Source organism: Scyliorhinus canicula, chromosome 20, assembly GCF_902713615.1.
Source record: "Scyliorhinus canicula chromosome 20, sScyCan1.1, whole genome shotgun sequence".
Classification (NCBI taxonomy): Eukaryota; Metazoa; Chordata; class Chondrichthyes; order Carcharhiniformes; family Scyliorhinidae; genus Scyliorhinus; species Scyliorhinus canicula.
In genome coordinates this window covers 45,045,293-45,066,359 of record NC_052165.1, presented here as the reverse complement: position 1 = coordinate 45,066,359, position 21,067 = coordinate 45,045,293, and the positions used below count along the sequence as shown (strand labels likewise).

At 45.3% G+C, this 21,067-nt stretch overlaps 1 protein-coding gene across 2 annotated transcripts in view; it reads left to right on the top strand.

Annotated features, from left to right (window-relative positions):
- scyl2 (SCY1 like pseudokinase 2) overlaps positions 1–21,067 on the top strand; it is a 101,949-nt gene that overhangs the window by 71,888 nt on the left and 8,994 nt on the right. For both annotated transcript variants that reach the window (XM_038780195.1, XM_038780194.1), the window contains 6 exons: positions 6,865–6,978; positions 8,366–8,498; positions 9,140–9,258; positions 15,723–15,823; positions 17,726–17,789; positions 20,010–20,105. In XM_038780195.1, the coding sequence (XP_038636123.1) occupies positions 6,865–6,978; positions 8,366–8,498; positions 9,140–9,258; positions 15,723–15,823; positions 17,726–17,789; positions 20,010–20,105 (627 nt within the window). The remainder of the gene's footprint in view (positions 1–6,864; positions 6,979–8,365; positions 8,499–9,139; positions 9,259–15,722; positions 15,824–17,725; positions 17,790–20,009; positions 20,106–21,067) is intronic.

The window sequence follows — 21,067 nt, the reverse complement described above, 5'->3', positions numbered from 1 at the left end:
AATTGAAGATTTTGGGCATTTTTTGCGCTGATAAATTTAATCGTGGAGATCTTCAAGATTACAGAAATATACGACCAGTGACAGATCAGGGACTGGTTCACTCATCCTGGGTTGCACAATTCCTGATGCCTATATCATAATATCTACATCTGCCACTCCACCCAAAGCCATGGGATATCCTGGAAGAAGGCAGATAAAATCCCCAGTCGGAAATCTATGAAATATGTCTCTCACCCCCTTAAGCAATTCAGAGTAGTCCAGGGATCACTCCAGCCTTATTAATATCGTACAATAACTTCCTTTTGTACAAGGTGATTGTTCGCTATCTAGTATTAGTTTTGGCTTGAAGGCATTGAGTAACCTTCACGTAAGCTGGCAATCTGTTTTCCAAGTTCACAATTCACTAGCTTCTAGAAGAGTTATTGTGCGGTAAATTGTGATAAATTGGTTCCAGTGTCACATGGTAAGAAGAGGGGAGAAATTTAGAACAACAAAGAATTGACGAAGGACTTGAGAGACGTTACGAAAATGTCTTTACAGAGAAGATGGTTTGAATATAGAATTTCAACACCATTATCCCGACAAGACTAATAACCAAACTCTACAATCTTGGACCTGACCCCTCCCATGCAGCTGGATTCTTGACTTCCTCATCAACAGACCGCAATCTGTCAGGATAGATAACAGCACCTCCTCCATAATAGTCCCCAACACCGGGGCCCTGCAAGGATGTGTTCAGTCCTCTACGCCGGTACTTCCCTATATACACACGACTGTGTGGCAAGATTTAACTCCAATTCGATCTATAAGTTTGCGGATGATACAACTGTGGGGGGCCTTACCTCAAACAACGACGAATCAGACTACAGAAGGGAAACTTGGTTGCATGGTGTACCGAAAACAACTTTTCTTTAAATGTCGGCAAGACCAAGGAATTGATAATCAACTTCAGGAAGCAAAGCAAGATACCCCCCCCCCCCCCCCCCCCCCCCCCCAAATCTACATCAATGGCTCTGAAGTGGAGATGGTCTATAGCTTTCCGGGGGGGTCACCATCACCAAAAGTCTATCCTGGTCCACTCACGTTGATGTAACAATTAAGAAAGCCCAACAATGTCTCTACTTCCCACAGAATCTAAAGAAGTTTGGCATGTCTGCATCGACTCTCAGACTTCTACAGGTGTGCATATAGATGCACCCTATCCGGCGGCATCACAGCTTGGCATGGCATCTGCTCGGCCCAAAATTGCAAGAAACTGTAGGGTGTGGTGAACTCAGCCCAACACTTTACACAAGCTTGCCACCCTCCCATTGATTCTGTCTGCACCGCCCGCTGCCTCAGATAGGCCAACAGCATTATAAGAGACCCTCAACCCATGCTTTGCCCTCTTCTAGAGCCTTCCATCAGGTAGAAGATACAGAAGTCTGAAGACCCGCACATCCAGATATAATAACAGCTTCTTCCCAACAGCTACTAGACTCCTCAACGATTCTCTCTCGGACTGATCTGTTCGCGACACCCTATGCTGCTCTTGCTCATGTATTTGCTTTGTTTGGCCCTTGTTCCGCACTGTAACCAATCACTATTCATCGATGTACTATTTGTTTTTTTTTTATATAAATGTTTTTATTGGGTTTTTGAACAAGGTATAATTACCGTTATGTACACAGAATAAGAAACATATATCTATATATATATACACATATACACATATTTAGAAGAGAAGGGCACACCCCAACATAGAATACAGTAAAATATGAAATAGACTAACTGGTGGGGTACTATGCACCAGCTCGACAGCGGCAGCTCTGTGCATCTGGCCGAATTATTTACACCACGTAAGTACGCGACTGTCTGTGGGGGGAAGGGGGGGAGGGCAGGGGTGACGGGGGGGGGGGGGGGGGGGGCAAATATACATTTGGGTGCCGGGGAGATAACCACAGTGTGCGACACCTGGCCGGGTCGTGTGCCGCTGTCGCCCGCCTCTCCCAGACGGCTGTTGCCACCGTCCTCCGCTCTCCTCCGCTGCTCCTCCCGTCCTCCATCCCCAACCTCCTCGTTCCCCGCTCCTGGAGATGTCATGCACGTTTTGCCACCCCGTGCCTTCCTTCCGGCTCCTGTTCCCTGCCCCCCGCCCCATCCCGCTGGTTCTCCTCTCCTGTCCCCCCTCCCTCCAAGGTTCGCCCCTCCCTCGTTCGCCCCTCCTTCGTCCCAAGTTCAGCTCTCTTTCCTCCCCCCCCCCAGTCCCTGTCTCCCTTTCATGCCTTGGCTACCCTCCCCTGATTCTTGACTAAGTTCCCCTGATTCTTGGCTACCCGGCTATTCTTCCTCTTGTTCGTTGGCCACAAACAGGTCCCGGAACAGTCGCGTGAATGGCTCCCACGTTCAGTGAAAGCCGTCGTCCGACCCTCGGATAGAGAATTTGATTTTCTCCATTTGGAGAGATTCCGAGAGGTCGGACAGCCAGTCTGCAGCTCTGGGTGGTGCTGCTGACTGCCAGCCAAACAGGATTCTACGGCGGGCGATCAGGGAGGCAAAGGCAAGGGCGTCTGCCCTCCTCCCCTGGAATGGATCTGGCTGGTCCGAGACCCCGAAGACTGCCACTTTCGGGCATGGCTCCACCCTCACTCCCACCACTTTGGACATTGCCTCGAAGAAGACTGTCCAGTACTCCACCAGTCTGGGGCAAGACCAGAACATGTGGGCGTGGTTGGCCGGGCCTACTTGGCACCGTTCACATCTATCCTCCACCTCCGGGAAGAACCTACTCATACGGGGTCTTGTTAGGTGGGCTCTATGTACCACTTTTAGCTGCGTCAGGCTGAGCCTTGCGCACGTGGAGGTGGAGTTGACCCTATGCAGTGCTTCGCTCCAAAGTCCCCATCCTATCTCAATCCCCAGGTCCTCCTCCCATTTCTTTCTTGTTGCGTTCAGTACGGTGTCGGCCCTTTCTGTCAGTCGGTCATACATGTCACTACAGTTCCCTTTCTCTAGGATACTTGCATCCAGTAGGTCTTCCAGTAGTGTCTGTCGTGGCGGTTGTGGGTACATCCTTGTCTCCTTTCGTAAGACGTTTTTGAGCTGCAGATGCCGTAGCTCGTTGATGTACTATTTGTTAATGTACTTTGTTGATTATTCTTTTGTCTACTATGTACGTACTGTGTACGTTCCCTTGGCCGCAGAAAAATACTTTTTTCTTTGTAATTCGGTACATGTGACAATCAATCAATTAATCAATCAATTTTGTGATGCAAACAACAGTAAATTCTTTTAAGTGTCTACTGTATCTTGGGACTGCAAACAAAAAACGAAAGGATATTTAGAATAGCACCGTTCATGCCCTCAGTGGAATGGTGGGCAACCAGCGTCCTGGGGCCACATGCGGCCCATCAGGGTTCTGAGTACTGCTCACGAGAGACCATTCTCCCTGTGCATTGTTGCCATATTCCACTGGTTCCCGTCTGCAGTTTTTTTCCTACCGGTATGAGGGAATTGAGAGGCACATAAAGCAAAGGCATGTGAAGTGAGGTGCGTGCTGATTGCACCCAACATTGACCGAGAGCTGTGCACTCCCTCTGCGTCCAATCAAAATGTAAGTATTTATTTTGCTTTTTGCATTTGAAGTTGTTAGTTCTATTAATATGATCATTTAAGCATTTTTTATAACTCATGACAAAATATTTGTCGAGCACTGAATATATTCAGTCTTACTCATGGGGACATGGTTAGTAAACATGCCTGATTTAAATCTTGTGACCCTCTGAGATGACAGAGGGCCATTAGGTTGCCCATCTCTGCCTCAGTGTCCTACTTCACAGCCAGTGAAGTGCCTTTGAAGTGTTGTAACTGTTTTAATGTAGGGAAAAATGATGGGCAGCACAGTGGCTAGCACTGTGGCTTCACAGCGCCAGGGTCCCAGGTTTGATTCCCCACTGGGTCACTGTGCAGAGTCTGAACGTCCTCCCCGTGTATGCGTGGGTTTCCTCCGGGTGCTCCGGTTTCCTCCCACAGTCCAAAGACATGCACGTTAGGTGGATTGGCCAAGATAAATTGCCCTTAATGTCCAAAAAAGGTCTGGAGGGGTTATTGGGTTACGAGGATACGGTGGAAGTGAGGGCTTAAGTGAATCAGTGCAGACTCTATGGGCCAAATGGCCTCCTTTTGCGTTGTATGTTCTATGTTCTATGTAAACCCAATAGTCAATTTTCTCACAGCAAACTCGCACAAACAACATAGTGATGATCACCAGATGGTTTGTTTTTAAGCATTATTGATTGGTCAGAAAACTAGAGAGCTCCCCTAAGCAGTTGCAGAGCAACCTTTGAATATTTTGCATGCACTTAGAGGGCAGGTGGGGCCCTCTGTTTAATGTCTCATCAGGCAGGTGTGCAGGTAGAGATATGCCACCACTTGAAGATAATATACACAATCTCAAAGGGGTCGCCCATTTAAGATGGAGATGAGGAGGAATTCTCTGGAATTCTTTACAGGAGAGGGTGTAAAGGCTCAGATAAACAGATTTTCAATCGGGAAGGGAATCGAGGGTTATAGGAATAAGGCAGGAAAGTGGAGTTGAATGGCAGAGCAGACCCAATGGGCCGAGTGGCCTAGTTAGAATTCCTATAATGCCGAAGGAGGCCATTTGGCTCATCAAATCTGCAGTGACCTTCTGAAAGTGCACTCTACCTAGGCACACTCCCCCACCCTATACGTATAACCCCACCTAACCTTTGGACACAAGCATGGCCAATCCACCTAATCCGCACATAGAACATAGAAAAATACAGCACAGAACAGGCCCTTCGGCCTACGATGTTGTGCCGAACATTTGTCCTAGATTAAGAACAAATTAACATCCCATCATCCCGTACCAGCCTCCCTGAACAGGCGCCGGAATGTGGCGACTAGGGGCTTGTCACAGTAACTTCATTTGAAGCCTACTTGTGACAATAAGCGATTTTCATTTCATTCCATTGTAATCCATGTACCTATCCAATAGCCGCTTTAAGGTCCCTAATGTTTCCGACTCAACTACTTCCACAGGCAGTACATTCCATGCCTCCACTACTCTCTGGGTAAAGAACCTACCTCTGACATCCCCCCTATATCTTCCACCATTCACCTTAAATTTATGTCCTATTGTAATGCTTTGTTTCACCCGGGGAAAAAGTCTCTGACTGTCTACTCTATCTATTCCCCTGATCATCTTATAAACCTCTATCAAGTCGCCTCTCATCCTTCTCCGTTCTAATGAGAAAAGGCCGAGCACCCTCAACCTTTCCTCGTAAGGCCTACTCTCCATTCTGGGCAACATCCTGGTAAATCTCCTTTGCACCTTTTCCAAAGCTTCCACATGCTTCCTAAAATGAGGCGACCAGAACTGCACACAATACTCCAAATGTGGCCTTACAAGGTTTTGTACAGCTGCATCATCACCTCTCGGCTCTTAAATTCAATCCCTCTGCTAATGAACGCTAGCACACCATAGGCCTTCTTCTCAGCTCTATCCACTTGAGTGGCAACTTTCAAAGATCGATGAACATAGACCCCAAGATCTCTCTGCTCCTCCACATTGCCAAGAACCCTACCGTCAACACTGTATTCCGCTTTCATATTTGTCCTTCCAAAATGGACAACCTCACACTTTTCAGGGTTAAACTCCATCTGCCACTCCTCAGCCCAGCTCTGCATCCTATCTATGTCTCTTTGAAGCCGACAACAGCCCTCCTCACTATCCACAACTCCACCAATCTTTGTATCGTCTGCAAATTTACTGACCCACCTTCAACTCCCTCATCCAAGTCATTAATGAAAATCACAAACAGCAGAGGACCCAGAACTGATCCCTGTGGTACGCCACTGGTAACTGGGCTCCAGACTGAATATTTGCCATCCACCACCACTCTCTGACTTCTATCGGTTAGCCAATTCGTTATCCAACTGGCCAAATTTCCCACTATCCCATGCCTCTTTACTTTCTGCATAAGCCTACCATGGGGAACCGTATCAAATGCCTTACTAAAATCCATGTACACCACATCCATTGCTTTACCTTCATCCACGTGCTTGGTCACCTCCTCAAAGAATTCAATAAGACTTGTGAGGCAAGACCTACCCCTCGCAAATCCCTGCTGACTATCCCTAATCAAGCAGTGTCTTTCCAGATGCTCAGAAATCCTATCCCTCACTACCCTTTCCATTACTTTGCTTACCACTGAAGTAAGACTAACTGGCCTGTAATTCCAAGGGTTATCCCTATTCCCTTTTTTGAACAGGGGCACGACATTCGCCACTCTCCAATCCCCTGGTACCACCGCTGTTGGCAGTGAGGACGAAAAGATAATTTCCACCGGCTCTGCAATTTCATCTCTTGCTTCCCATAGAATCCTTCGATAAATCCCGTCAGGCCCGGGGGACTTGTCTACCCTCAAGTTTTTCAAAATGCCCAACACATCTTCCTTCCTAACAAGTATCTCCTCGAGTCCAACATCTTTGGACTGTGCATCCAGAGGAACCGCTCACAGACACAGAGTGAATGTGCAAACTCTGCTCAGTCACCCAAGACCGGACTTGAACCCGGGTCCCTGGGGCTGTGAGTCAGCAGTGCTAACCACTGTGTCACCGTATATCCCTGCATCCTACATCATGTGGTCTACAGGCTCAGCTCCAATAAGCATCAAGGCAGAAAATTATTTCCAAGTTCAGAATTTCTGCATTTTCCTGTCCAGCTTTGGGTTCATAAGGATAAATTGTTTTTGTATATTTTCTCTCCTGCCTTTTTTCACTCCAATCATTGGTTAAAATGAAACGGGAATTGCTGTGATGACTATGAACATTTGCTGAGTTATCTTCTTTGCCTTTTAGGAACTCTGCCTCAACATAATTCCCACGTTTGCAAACTTGGTAGATTATCCATCCATGAAGAATGCTTTAATACCACGCATTAAGAGTGCTAGTTTACAGACCTCCTCCCTTGCAGTAAGTGGACTTGTATTCTTGCAGTCATGATCATTTAGATAAACAACTTTACAGTGAACCCCTGCAGATTTCTCCAGTGGATTGAAGGTTAATGTGCTTAAACTTGGCTTGGGACAATGAAAGAAAGGCTTGCACTTAATATAGTGCCTTTCACAATTTCATAATGTCTCAGAACACATTATGCCCAATTAAATACTTCACAAGTGTAAGACATGCAATTGCCAAGAAGCGCATAGTAAGCTCCTAAAATCAGCACTGGGATAATGACCAGAGCGTTATTTGAAGTGAATTTGGTTGAATGATAAATATTGGCTAGCGCCCCACAAGAAGCACTCTCACACTTCAAACATTGTGCCAGGATATCTCTTCCATCCACCTGCGAGATCAGATGGGTCTTGATTTAACATCTCATCTGGCACCTCTGACAGTGGAGCAGTCCCTAAGTACTGCATTGGAGTGTCAGCCTTGGTATTTGTTTGTGATCAAGTTTCTGGAGTGGGACTTGAGAGTGCGACCCACTAAACCACAGGTGATTAACATTATCTTCTGACTCAGGAGCAGCTGGTAATGCGATACAATTTGATGCTAAACAGAATGATTCACCTTTTTCTGAAACTTGCAAGCTGCAGTACATTTTGTTTAACAAATGCTGTCGTGAAATTGCCTGATGAAAGGTTACAAAGTGGAAGCAATATTTAAGGATTGTCACCAGTTTGTTTATGCCCCTTTTTCTCCTCTGCTCACTCCTAGAGACATTGTAGCAGCAGGTGTGAGCTGGTTGGCTAGCCCATATAGCCCTAATGTGGCAATGGCCACTGACAAACTACTCAAAGTCACAGCTAAGCCAAATTGTCCCCATAGCTGCTGTATGTAATATGTATACATGCACAATTCCAGCATGAGTTACCTACCGAAGGACTTAGAACTCTGACTGTTTTCCTCTATCCTCCTGCTCACATCACAACTGGTGTTGATGCTAGTAGTAACCTATTCACTGCCAAACCCAGTATAAGTCACGTGTATCTTCTGCCTAAATTGGGACATCTCTGTCTCATAAGCTCACTGGGATAGAGACATCAAGTGACGTAGTGGTTAGCGCTGAAGCCCAGGGTTCGATCCCGGCACCGGGTCACTGTCTGTCGAGTTTGCACATTTTCCCCGTGTCTGCGTGGGTCTCACTCCCACGACCCAAAGATGTGCAAGTAGGTGGATTGGCCACGCTAAATTGCCCCTTAATTGGAAAAAATATTGAGTACATTTTTTAAAAAGCTCACTGCGATAAACTTGGCCTAACTAGACAGTAGGAACAGAAGAACTGTTTAGCTCTTCCTCAGGATGTTAATCCGTTTCATTACCTTGACTTCTATTCTGCTTCCAATCTCTACAGGTGCGCGTAAATTCACTGGTTTGCTTAGGCAAGCTTCTGGAGTACCTGGACAAGTGGTTTGTCCTGGATGAGATTCTTCCTTTCTTACAGCAGATTCCATCCCGGGAGCCTGCAGTTCTCATGGGAATTTTAGGTGAGAATGTTTGAGTAATTTATGTTTCAGTGCTTCTCAAATGTAATTTCAGTTGACTTGAGTAGCAAACAACACAGTAACTTTCATTTATTTAGTGCCTTTAACATGGTAAAACATTCCAAGGCCCTTCTCAGGAGAGTTAAAAAATGTTTTGCCAATAAATAGAAACAAATATATAACTTTCAAGTGGCCTATGAGGCCCTAGGAGATGCAGCAGTGTGACTGTTGCAAAGTTAAAAGACTTGGGCACCCTTTAACTGTTCATCTCTGGAATATGTTGTCGATTCAAACCCAGAATGATGGAATGAGTGCCCTGTCTCTGCTGCTTCTGCCCTTGCTTTCCATTGTAATATTGAAGCAGTTGCAGATGTTTGAGAGATGTCCAGCTGTAATTTTTAATCTCTCGTAATTTTCGGTTTTTTCCCCCTGCCTTCCTCAATGATTAATTTTAGCTGCTTTGAAAAGGCACTGGGCAAATGTTCTTTTTTAAAAACCTGCTATTTCTGATCTTTCTGCTCCCAGACAGGCTCCTACAAACCAAATTTTGGGAGATATTCCTTGCTGCAGGTTTTGCCAGTAAGTAAGGAATAATATTTGGCAGCGAGTTTTAACAAATGTTTTTATTCACTTTTGTATTTCAGGTATCTACAAATGTACATTCAGCCACAAGAAGTTGGGCATTACCAAAGAGCAGTTGGCCTCAAAAGTACTACCGCATCTCATACCCCTCAGCATTGACAGCAATCTGAATCTTAACCAGGTCAGACCACCTCCTCTGTGCTCTTCAAAATGATCCCGTTTTCTCCAGCTTGACGTACATTTCAGAATTAGCAAGTTGCAGCCATTTCCTTTTCAGAAAAGGTTGATGTATCTCATATGTTCACATTTTCTGATGATGGGCAGTACTTTGGTTACGACATGCCCTTCTCATTTAAGATCTGTCAGTGCAGATAGGGTCGGAAATGGTGGTGGTCGGGGGAATTTGTATGTATAAGAGAGCCACACTGCAGTCCCAACTGATTATCTTAAATTGGTTTTCAGTTTAATTATAAGCACAATCAGGATGGTTTAGCAAGTATTATCCAACCACGGAATCACGAGTAATGTTGGAAACTATGGGCGGGGTGTTCCCATGCCCTCTGCAGAAGGCTTAACAGGGGGGTGGGGGGAGCGACAATGCGGTGGAAGGTCCAAAGATCGGTTTCACCCGCCGCAAAATGACGGCCACTATGGCAGGTAGCATTTCTCACCACACACTGGCATGTGGCCGATTTGCATCCCACTAATGAGATGCAGGTGAAGACCCAATCGGAATTAAGTCTCCTCCGCCTGGCCCCCATGCCCAATGGGCAAAGGTGTCAGCAAGAAATCAGTCCAGCCCAGAGCACATGGCGTGTAAAAGTTGTGACTTAACTTAAGGCCTTATGCAGTTCGTGGAGATCTGAAGAGAAGATGGAGGCCTCCATCAACCGAACTGTGCAGCACCATGTGTAACAGTGGATTGGTGGACTATCAACCGCAGCGATCTTCTCCACGCACCAACATCCAGGTGGTGGTGGTTTTCAGTGCAGCAAATTCCCCCAGGGATCCAACCATCATCCAGGGCCTTTATCCAGGGATCAGAGCATCATCCAGCTGGTCTTCCCTGTTGGGTGGCAGGGTCTTTTCGGGTTGGGGGTAGGCATGCGAAAAAAAAGAGAGGGTGGGTGGCATGGTAGCACAGTTGTTAGCACTGTTACTTCACAGCTCCTGGTCCCAGGTATGATTCCCAGCTTGGGTCACTGTCTGTGCGGCGTCTGCACGTTCTCCCCATGTCTGCGTGGGTTTTCTCTGGGTACTCTGGTTTCTTCCCACAATCCAAAGGATTGGCCATGCTCAATTGCCCTTAGTGTTCAAAAAGGTTAGGTGGGGTTACTGGGTTACGGGAATAGGCTTAAGTAGGCTGCTCTTTACAAGGGCCAGTACAAATTTGATGGGCTGATTGGAGTCCTTCTGCACTGTAAGTTCTATGAATGAATGAAGAGGTAAATGCACTGGTTCAGGCCTTGAGGGGGGGGGGGGCTGGGAAGGTAGGTGGTTGCTGGGGGAGAGGAATCAGAGGGGATCTCACTGTCAGCTGGAAAGGCGCTAGAGGGTGTGAGGGCTCATAGTCGGTTGCAGGAGGTGGGGTGTGGGGGTTCTTGTGCATATCTGAAGAAGAATGGGGGTGAATGCCGAGGTCTGAAGGAGTACAGGGGTTGCAGAGGTCTGAAGGGGAATGGGGGGGGGGGGGGGGGGGGGATACAGAGGCCTGAAGGGGTATGGGAGGGATACAGAGGCCTGAAGAGGGATGATGGGGTGCAGATATCTGAAGGGGTATGGGTGGAGGTGCAATAGTCTGAAGGGGTATGGGGGGATTGTAGAGGTCTGAAGGGGTTTACAGGGAGGGGTCAGTGAAGCCAATGGTGGATCCTGGGTGTAGTTAATCATGGTGATTGGCAGAGAAGGTAGAGGGAGTCGGTGAGGGCATGACGATGTTGTGTGAAGGTTGCTGAGGATAGTTGGTTGAAGCAGGGAAACAGCTGGTCACCGATTCGGGAGTAGCAACGGTGGAAGTGGATTTCAATGTTCATCTCATTTGCGAAGGTGATGGAGGATGTTAGACAGGTGACTATGTGGAGGTTGAAAGTTATTCAGCAAAGGTGGGTGATGATCAATGGTTATGGGAGATAGGGATATGGGTGACTGGGAGAGGGGGAACAACGTGTTTGAGCAAAGGTAGAACATCACTACCACCCTGCTGGACTGGTCACAATTATGCAGAGCCTCGTGACAGATCTCGAGATGTTGCATGGGAGTCATTGCGGGTAGACTGAAATGTAGGTCATCTCAACTGGATAGCTGAAGGAAACCCCAGCATGTAGTATTCTCAAAGCTTTGGGTACTTCAAAACATTTGCTTACATGCCAAAAGCTCAGCGTGAGCGGGAGAATGCTTGCACATGGCTTGCAAGGGCCCTGACAAATAACTTTGCCTCCCTGCAAGTGCTGCATTCCAGGGAATGGGGTCTCACCAAGGAAATGAAAAAGCAGGGGGTGTGAATGCTACATCTTAAGGACTACAGATAAAACAGTGCATTAGACATTTTAAAAGTGAATGTGTTTAGAAACGTATGATTTTTGTGACATTGGACAATGTACCCAAGCAGGGAATTGTGATTTCAGTATTCAGTAATTTTTCTTTCTGTGCAAATTCTTCTAATTGCTCCCCCCACATCCGCAGCAGGGGTGGAGGGAGCCTCTGACCAGTTAGTGCTGTTGTTTTGGATGACTTTGGCAGCTGTCCACTGGAGTCTTGAAGTCTGGAGGGACCCAGCTTACATAGGCTGTCCTGCTGTGGGACAGCTGCACCCTCTGGGTGGCAGGATGAGGATGAAAGGGGTCACAGACAAAGTGGATTCGGAAGCGCTAAACAATCTCTGAGAGTCCTGAGTGAATGTCCCGAGGTGCTCTACTGCTGCTCCTCCCTTTGGGTGCACAAAGGCCCCTGCTTGGCACCTTGACGGGAAGGGGCACTTAGAGGGAGGCCGCGGTGCCGCAACCCCCTCTCATAGCACACCCATGGCTACCGAGGTGAAGTGCATATCTCTGGCTGAATTGCTGGATTAGGAGCACCATGGAGTCTGCCATCCTCACGATGACCTTGATGTGTGCATAGGTCGGTACCACTTCATTAACTAGGCTCCTCCACCTAGTGTGTCACCCTTTGAGGGTTAATGACACTTCTGCTTGATATTCCCCCGCCTCTCCACCATTTATTGGAAGGCACACTCCAGAGGCTCAACATTAGACTCCGATATCGTAGATGCCTCTATCTATAGCATTCCCCCAAGCACTGGTGAGCTCAGCTGACCCTGTCTCCTCCGGTTGTGGATACATGTCCTTGTGGTGACCACCAGAGTGTGAGACCCTTTCTATACTAGAGCTAAGATCCTCCAAGGTTTGTGTCTCTGGGCTGATGACTGCTGTGATGGCTCTACAGTTACATTCCACTCTTCTGTGATGTCTCCCTAGGCTGAGCTTGGGTTGGCGCTGGCCAGGGCTTCCTGTTGCTTGGCCCTTACCCTCTTTCTGGTGACACCTGTAAGTGAGAGAGGAGAGAGCGAGTGACAGCATGAGCTGCCTCCAACATGGAGGTGACCTTACCCTTAAGTTTCTATGACCTGCATATATCTTTACTGGTTGGAGGCCGCATGATAATCTCTCCATTAGCAGTGCCTGGTCCCACTCAATGCCTGCCAGCTGGGCTGCCCGCTCCTTGAATTCTTACCACTTCCTTCACATGTGGCCAGCTTGAGCCCCTTCTCTCACTGCCCCACCCCAACTCATCACCTCACCACTACTTTTCCCCATCCCACCTATCCTTCCAGACAGCATGTAAGCTCTTTCTGCATGGAAAGGTGAGGAGGATAGAGTGGGCTGTCCTGCAGAGTGGTTAGACTGCTGTGGGTCTGTGAAGCATAAGCATTTAGCGTTGCCACTGAGGACCTTGTTAAAGGTAAGCTGCGGACTCGCTTACTCTGGTGGTGCGAATGACGTTGTTTTCTCCCTTGACATTGGAGGGCTAACCTGCGCTGGAGGCCCCGGACACTGACTGCTCCTATGCAGGGTTGATTTCTCTGCTCGGTAGTCTCCTCCCAGTAGCTGGGAACAGGATGTTCCTCTTGTCCTACATCCTCGATGAGAAGGAAAAGAGAGGCTTTTAGCAAGTGCAAGGGGAGCAAATTAACTGATGCATTAGTGGAGTACAAAATGTGTAGGATGGAGCTTACGAAAGCAATTAGGAGAGAAAGAGATTTGAGAAAGCTCTGGCTGGTAAAAGTAGGAGCTTAGGGGCTATCACAAGATATTCTATAAGTTTATCAATGGGAAGAAGATAACCAGTAAAGATCAAGACCCAATAGGGATCAAGGGGGAAATCTGTGGGTGGAGCCAGAGGACATTGGTAATGTGTTGAACAAATACTTCACATTTGTCTTCACCCAATAGAATGAGGAGGTAGATATGGAACTCAAAGAGAGAGACTGTGAGGTTCTTGAGCAAATTGACACGGGGAGTGAAAAGGTTTTGGAGATGTTGGCAGGCTTAAAAGTGGACAAATCTCCAGATCCAGATGAATTATGCCCCAGGATGCTGAGGGAGGAGATTGCAGGGGTTCTGAACCAAATTTTTAATTCCTCTCTGACTACAGGGAAGGTGCCAGAGGACTGGAGAACAGCTAACGCTGTCCCATTATTTAAGAAAGTTTGTGAGAGATAAGCCAGAGAACTACAGACCAGTGAGTCTCACGTCAGTGGTAGGGAAACAATTGGAGAAAACTCTGAAGGAGAGAATCTATCACCATTTGGAGAGGCAAGGTTTGAGCAGGAATAGTCAGCATGGCTTTGTCAGAGGGAGGGCATGCCTAATAAATTAGAATGTTTTCAGCATGTGACCAGGCGGTGTTGTTGATGTAGTTTACATGGATTTCAGCAAAGCCTTTAAGAAGGTCTCACATGGAACACTTATAAAGAAGGCAAATGCACGTGGGATACAGGGTAAATTTATATGCTGGATTTATAATTGGCTGAGCTGTAGGAGACAGAGGGCGATGACAGACGGCTGCTTTATTGACTGGAAGCCAGTGTCCAATGGCATACCACAGGGATCTGTGCTGGGGTCCCCTATTGTTTGTCATTTATATAAACAACATAGAAGACTATGTGTGTGCGTGTGTGTGTGTGTGTGTGTGTGTGTGTGTGTGTGTGGGGGGGGGGGGGGTAGTAACTTTATGGATTACACAAAGATTGACTTATAGTGTCTTGGGTTACAGGAAGATATAGACGGGATGGTCAAATGAGCAGAAAAGTGGCAGATGGAATTTAACTGTGAAAAGTGTGAGGTGATACACTTTGAAACGAGTAATTTGACAAGGAAGCATTCAGTGAATGGTTTGACACTGGGAAGTTCCGAGAAACAAAAGGACCCTGGAGTGTTCGTCCATAGATCTTTGAAGGCAGGAGGGCTGGTTAATAGCGGGGGGGGGAAAAAGCATATGGGACTCTTGCCGTTTTCAGTCGACGCATAGATTACAAAAGTTTGGTGATCATGTTGGGACTTGTAGAGCTTTGGTGAGACGACAGCTGGAGTACTGTGTGCAATTCTGGTCGTCACATTGTTAGTAAGTTGCTGTCTGGATATGATGGCGCGGTGCGCATCATCTAGCCTGCCCCACCATGCGATACATCAGCATAATTAATGAGGCCAGGGTCATGCAATACCACGCAAACTCCCGTCTGCCTCTGTGACTGGAAACGCTACCCATGGACCTTTGTCCCAGAAGGGAAAATCGAGTGTTCCCATGGGAATGCCTTCACCAATCAGTGTCAACTCTCTGGTTTGAATTTGAAGCAAAATCTTGGCAGTTAACTGTTGTCTGCTGTAATGCCTCTAGCGATCCGAGTGCATTTGCCAACCAATCAGCACTCTTCTCATGCAGTATGAATTGTGGATTCCTGTACTGTTGGTTTATCTTGCATATCTGTCCTGATGATTGCAAGAAGAAAAGCTTCTCTCTTTTTCAGCAATGCTCATCGTGCAAACCTTAAATGTAGACCATGTGTTGCTAAGGTTAGAATAAGGTTAGAATGTAACCCATTCGTTACATAGGTAGCCACTACTCTAAAATGTTTAATTGGCTTTGTTTGCGCTCTGCTGAAGATGTACCTCCTGAGCAGAGAAGGTAGCTCTCCTTGTCTCCTGGTCCTGCCTCATTTCAAAGCCAAGTTCAGTCTTGTCTCTTAATTTATGATGTAATTTCTTCAGATTTGTGCAGTGCCACTTTACATCAACACTGATCTTACAGCTAAGCATCTAAAAGTCAATACAATTCATATTTGCATAACTGTTTGGCGATTATGGCCTTTTTTTACAGCAAATTTATTTGTTACACCTTAAACCAAAGGCACAATCTTTTGAAAAATTGCAGCCTTCCTGAGCACTTCGAAATATTTTTTTAAACACCAAAGGGACTGTAGTCCATATAATTGTTTTTTTGCTCTCCGTGGTCTTTAGAATATGATCCTGTGAGGGCTCTCTTCTCCAACCCCTGTTCCCACGGTCAGCGCAGGATTGATGATTTGTTTTTTTATATGTCTCTTTGTATAATTTCCAAAAATTAATATGAATTTCTCTCTTTTTGATATAGTTCAACTCCTTCATGGGAGTGATCAAGGAAATGTTGAGTAAGTTGGAGGCTGAGCACAAGACTAAACTGGAACAGCTACACCATATGCAAGAACAGCAGAGGTAATGAGTGCCCGCAATGCGCTTTGTGTTCAATGTGACAGCCTGCAATCTGCTTGCGCCACAGAGTAATGACGACCCTTCTAGGACTCTTGAGAGAAAGTTAATGTCAATTGAAATCAGCAAATCCGGTAAACTTTTTTCAGCAGTTGTGCCTGTCCAAATTAAACTGCTGCTGTTCTTGTTTCCTGATCTGGTAATAAAGGTAACTGGAGAAATTGCAGAGTTGAGTTTCAGAATCCTTTGACCAATTTTTCCAGAGAAAGTATTTGGGGGAGATAATGGTCACTTGTTATGTTTTTAAAACGTATCTATTTTCACAAATTAAGAAAACAATAGTCACCAAGACAGTTCTACAGTTGGCTACATACTAAGCTTTGTTGTTTTCCTCAGACTCTTAAATAATAAACAATTCATTAACCTGTGTTGGCAGATTGATCGTTGGTTTGGCAAGTCACTAGTTCCTTTTGGCTTTGAAAGCAGTGACTTAAAAAATAAACGTAGTGCTAGAGATGAGGACAGGCAAATAGATTCAGAAAAGGTTACAAACTCAATCAAATTTTGAACAGAAGTTTGCGAGAGGTTTAGCATGTTAGAGGGCAGTTGAGAGGTTATTTTGTTTCAGGTGAATACGATAACCACTGATATGAAATGCACAGCATGTTCGTTATTTTGTTTATTACACAAAAATAAGACGTAGTGTTTAAACTAAGTGAATCTAGCTATATTTTTCATATACATTGTTCACTTGCATCTTAAGTGCTTTCCAGTCCTTCTTAGAAGTGATCGGAGGTACAATGAAGCATGTGGTAAAGATTGAAACATCTGGTTCAGATCAGAAGGGAGTAATGCTAAATACAATGAGCTATCAGACAATAAGGGCGCACTCCCCAGATCACATTATTTTTGAGGAAATATTTAAAGCAACACCCTAAACTTGTGGTAATCATCAATCTTATCCACTTAATTTAAGACAATTTCCTACTAACACCGCTGTGTAGCAGAAATTACTTAATTTAACGCAGACATTAATCCAACTCCCAAAATATTTTTGTCTTTCTTGCATCGTAGCGTAATAATACTTAAGAATTTTAACTCATTCTGCCCTTCACCACTATTGCCTTTCAACCTGCGCCCCTCCCCGCACCGATCACATTTTTTCTTGTTGACCCACAATGGCTCTCTGGAGTCTGAAATAGAAAATTCTCATCATGTTTAAATCTCTTTTGTAATAGAGTAAATAATGAAAAACTGTTCCCACTGGCCCATGAGTCAGTAACCAGAGGTCACAGATTTAAATGGTTAAAGAACCAGAGAGAAGATAAGACATTATGCAGCAAACCATGATCTGGACTTTCTGAAAGGGTGGTGGATCAGGGAAACTTTCAGAAAGAAATTGGATATTTACTAGAAAAGGAAGATTACGCAGGGTTAATAAGGAAAGAACAGGTGAGTGGGACCAACTAGATTACTCTTTGGATCACTGCCGGCACAGATACAACAAGCCAAATTGCCTCCTTTTGTGTTACATATTTCCATGATTTTCGTAGTCTTTTTCTTGTAAAGTAAAGCTAATTTTAAAAGAAAATCGTTCAGTGGTAGATATCAACTGCAACCTGACGAACAAAAGATTCTGATTCACTCTGAGATTTGAACCCTCGTTTACAATTGGATCTGGTCACCAATATAATGGGGCTAATTTTATCTTTCAGGCAACATACTTTAGAACAGATTTGCTGGTCATTATTTCATTGCTATTTCTGGGAACTTGCTGTGTGCAAATTGGCTTACAGCAGTAACTACAATTCCATTGGATGTGAAGTATGCCCTGAGAGCTACTATATGATTGCAGGTTCTTTGTTTTTTTTAGACAATACAACAGTGAAGTTTTGTATATTTTTTTAGAAGTTTGGATCTACCTGGCCAGTTCAGTAAAGCAACTGAATCAAAGGACAGCACAGACAGTCAGGTAAGGTAACAGTTCCTGAGTGTAAGCAGAAGAGAAATACACAACCTTGGTACTAGAAAATAATTAGCAAGCACCGATCATCTCTACATTTGGGGACTAAACGCAGGTTGGTTTGTGGAACGCCATAGTTCAGTCCGCAAACCCATCCCCTACCTTCCTGTCGGTTTCCATTTCAACTCCATCTTGCTGTCATGCCCACATGTCCATCTTTGGCCTGCTCCAGTGTTCCAGTGAAGCCCAGCACAATCTGGAAGGACAACACCTCATCTTCCAATTTGGCACTGTACAATCTTCTGGGCTTCGCATTGAGTTCAACAATTTCAGACCATGAACACTTCTCCATCTTGAACACTTTTTAGTTGTTATTTTTGGCCCAACAACTCCCCCACTGGCTTTCTGTCGCTTGTGCTGAAGTTTTGCTTTCACAGAACGCTGACCCTTGTTCTGCTATTAACGCATTCTGCTATCTTAACTTTATGCAACTATCAAAACCTTCTTTAGTCTTTAACACTAATATTAACACACCCTTTGGTTTGTCCCCATAACATCTTTGTCAAATCTCTGCGAGCTCCACCTGTCCCTGACCTTCTGTTCTGCTCCACCCCCTCTCAAACAGTATAAAATCCATCAAATTTCTCCCCCTCTCTAGCTCCAAGGAAGTCATACAGACTTGAAACATTAACTCTCCACAGATGCTGCTCAACCAATTGAGTTTTTGCAAATTTCCTGTTTTTATTTCAGAATTTAGATGCAGATGGGGTGGCACGGTGGTTAGCACTGCTGCCTCATGGCGCCAAGGACCCAAGTTCGATCCCGGTCCCAGCTCACGGTCCGCGTGGAATTGCACATTCTCCCCGTGTCTGCGTAGGTCTCACCCCCACAACCAAAAGATGTGCAGGGTGGGTGGATTGGCCATGCTAAATTGCCCCTTAATTGGAAAATTTGGGGGGGAAAAAAAACACCAAACAAATTTAGATGCACATCAGCCATGATATAGTGAGAGGGCTGAGTAACCTCATCTTGTTCCTAAGGTGGATACGTTGCACGTAATGTACTTGGAAGAACCGTGTGCTTTGTAGTCCTGAAAGTATAAATTGTGATTCAATGAATGTAGGGTCAAGTTTATCAAAAATCAACTGTTTGTCAGAGAACTTTGAAAACTGGAAAATCTGTGGCAGTTTAAGTGCCTGGTTCAGAATTATCTCACATTTTAAGAAAGCTTTGCATTTTTAGGATGTCTGGAATGTGAAATTGTACCTGATTTTTAACTGAGTTCCCAGTAAGAATGTTCCCAAAGCTGATTCAACAGTAACATTGTAAAGAGAGTTGGATAAATATTTGAAGAGAAATAATTTATATAGTTCTGCGGACAGAGGAGGGGTCCATGATCAGTTAGATCGCTCTACCAGTGGGCTAGCATAAGCTTGATGGGCTGAATGGCTTCTTGTGTTGTATCATTCTATGATGGGTGAAAGTTATTCTTTTAGCTATGGGACCTGGCTTTCGTATTACATTGCAATTTTTTAATTTTAAAAAAATAGACATTCGTGAAACTAACCATAAAGTCACAAATGTCACGTTCTCTGAAATGGTTCTGTCAGTCCAGCTTCAGCAGTGTAGAGATTTGAAATCTCACTGGCTGCATCAAGTGTTCTTTGTTTTACTTTCTTGATTTATAAATTAAATTACTTTTCCCAGTCATGGCAATTATGCAGCAAAGAATATGAGCATCTCAAAGAGAGGATGGATGAGAAGAAGAGATCAGAATCCATGCATGGATGATAGCCCTTTGCATATGAGAGTCCTGGGACAGCTGGAAACCGATGAGATTTACCAGCAAATGTAATGGTGGTAACGAAATGGATCAGTTAAAATATATTTTCAACAAAAAGTTGGAATGCTTTGCTGCAAGTGGCCACTGAGGTAGAGGGAATACCGTCAATTAAGGAGAACTGGGTAAAGAAAAATCTAACCTGGATGGAAGTAGGAGAAAGCAGGGAAATGGGATTCGGATCAGAAGTACCTGTTGAAGAACTAGCATGGCACAGGGGCCACGTGGTTACCTTCTCTGCTGTGGTTCCTAGGATTCTGAAGCTTGAATGGCTTGAGAGGGGTTTGTTGAAATTCTTTGTCTGGAGTTGAGCATCTATCCTATTTGAGCTCTGTATGATGGTTCAATTTTATTTAATTATTGATTTGTACTGCTGCCTTGCTAAATAGATTGACAAGATCTTCACCAGCTTTGGAGTGGATGTAAATGCAGGAGCTACTAGGAAAGAGAACGGATCAGCCTCCAATTCACAGAAGCAAGTCAAAGTAAGATATTAAACCAAATGTTAGTCCGATTTTACCATGCTGTATCGTCAATGGGCTGATTTTCCCGGTTGGGTAATGATCACGTTGAAATCCCGAGGGTTTCCATGGGTGGACATCAGTTACAATCCTCCTGGAGGCAACCTTTCAAAAAGCTGCTTCTGGGAACCCATCCAATTAAAGATGGATGGCAGACAGGGGAGCGGGAGGCTCAATAAGGTTGACAGCGATATCCAAATAGCAGTTCCACCAAGGAGCTTGGCACCGCAAGGTTAGGAAGCATGAGGGCGTATCAACATGGAGTCACTCTTTGCCTTCTGTAGATATTAAAATGACAAGGATCCTAGCCGGTAGGACCATTTGCTGCAAGTGGCCGCTAAGGCAGAGGGAATACCGTCAATTAAGAAGAACTGGGTAAAGAAAAATCTAATCTGGATGGAAGTAGGAGAAAGCAGGGAAATGGGATTCGGATCAGAAGTGCCTGTTGAAGAACTAGCAAAGCACAGGGGCCACATGGTTACCTTCTCTGCTGTAGTTTCTAGGATTCTGAAGCTTGAATGGAGAGGGAACCCCTCTACAGATCTGGTTTGGCCCGTAGTAGACTTTTGTATTGGCCGTGCCTTTGTTAGGCTTTGGAATCTCCAACTCTGAGGGAACTTCCCCTCCAGCTTTGATGCCAGGAGCTGTGTCTAGAGGCTTCTGCACATGGTGCGGCAGGGGGAAGGTGTCATTCTGAGTCCATCGGAAAATTTCTCTTCCAGTGGTGCAATTGACTGTCATCCTATTTGGAATTTACAACCTTTTTCCCTGCCAGCCCTTCTCTCGGGTGTATCCCCGAGACGTGAGAGCGTCTGGAATGTATATAGGACCTGGAAGCAGGAGTAGGCCATTTGGCCCTTTGAGATTACTCCACCATTCAATAGATCATGGCTGATCTGATAGAGGTCTCAGCTCTACTTTTCTAG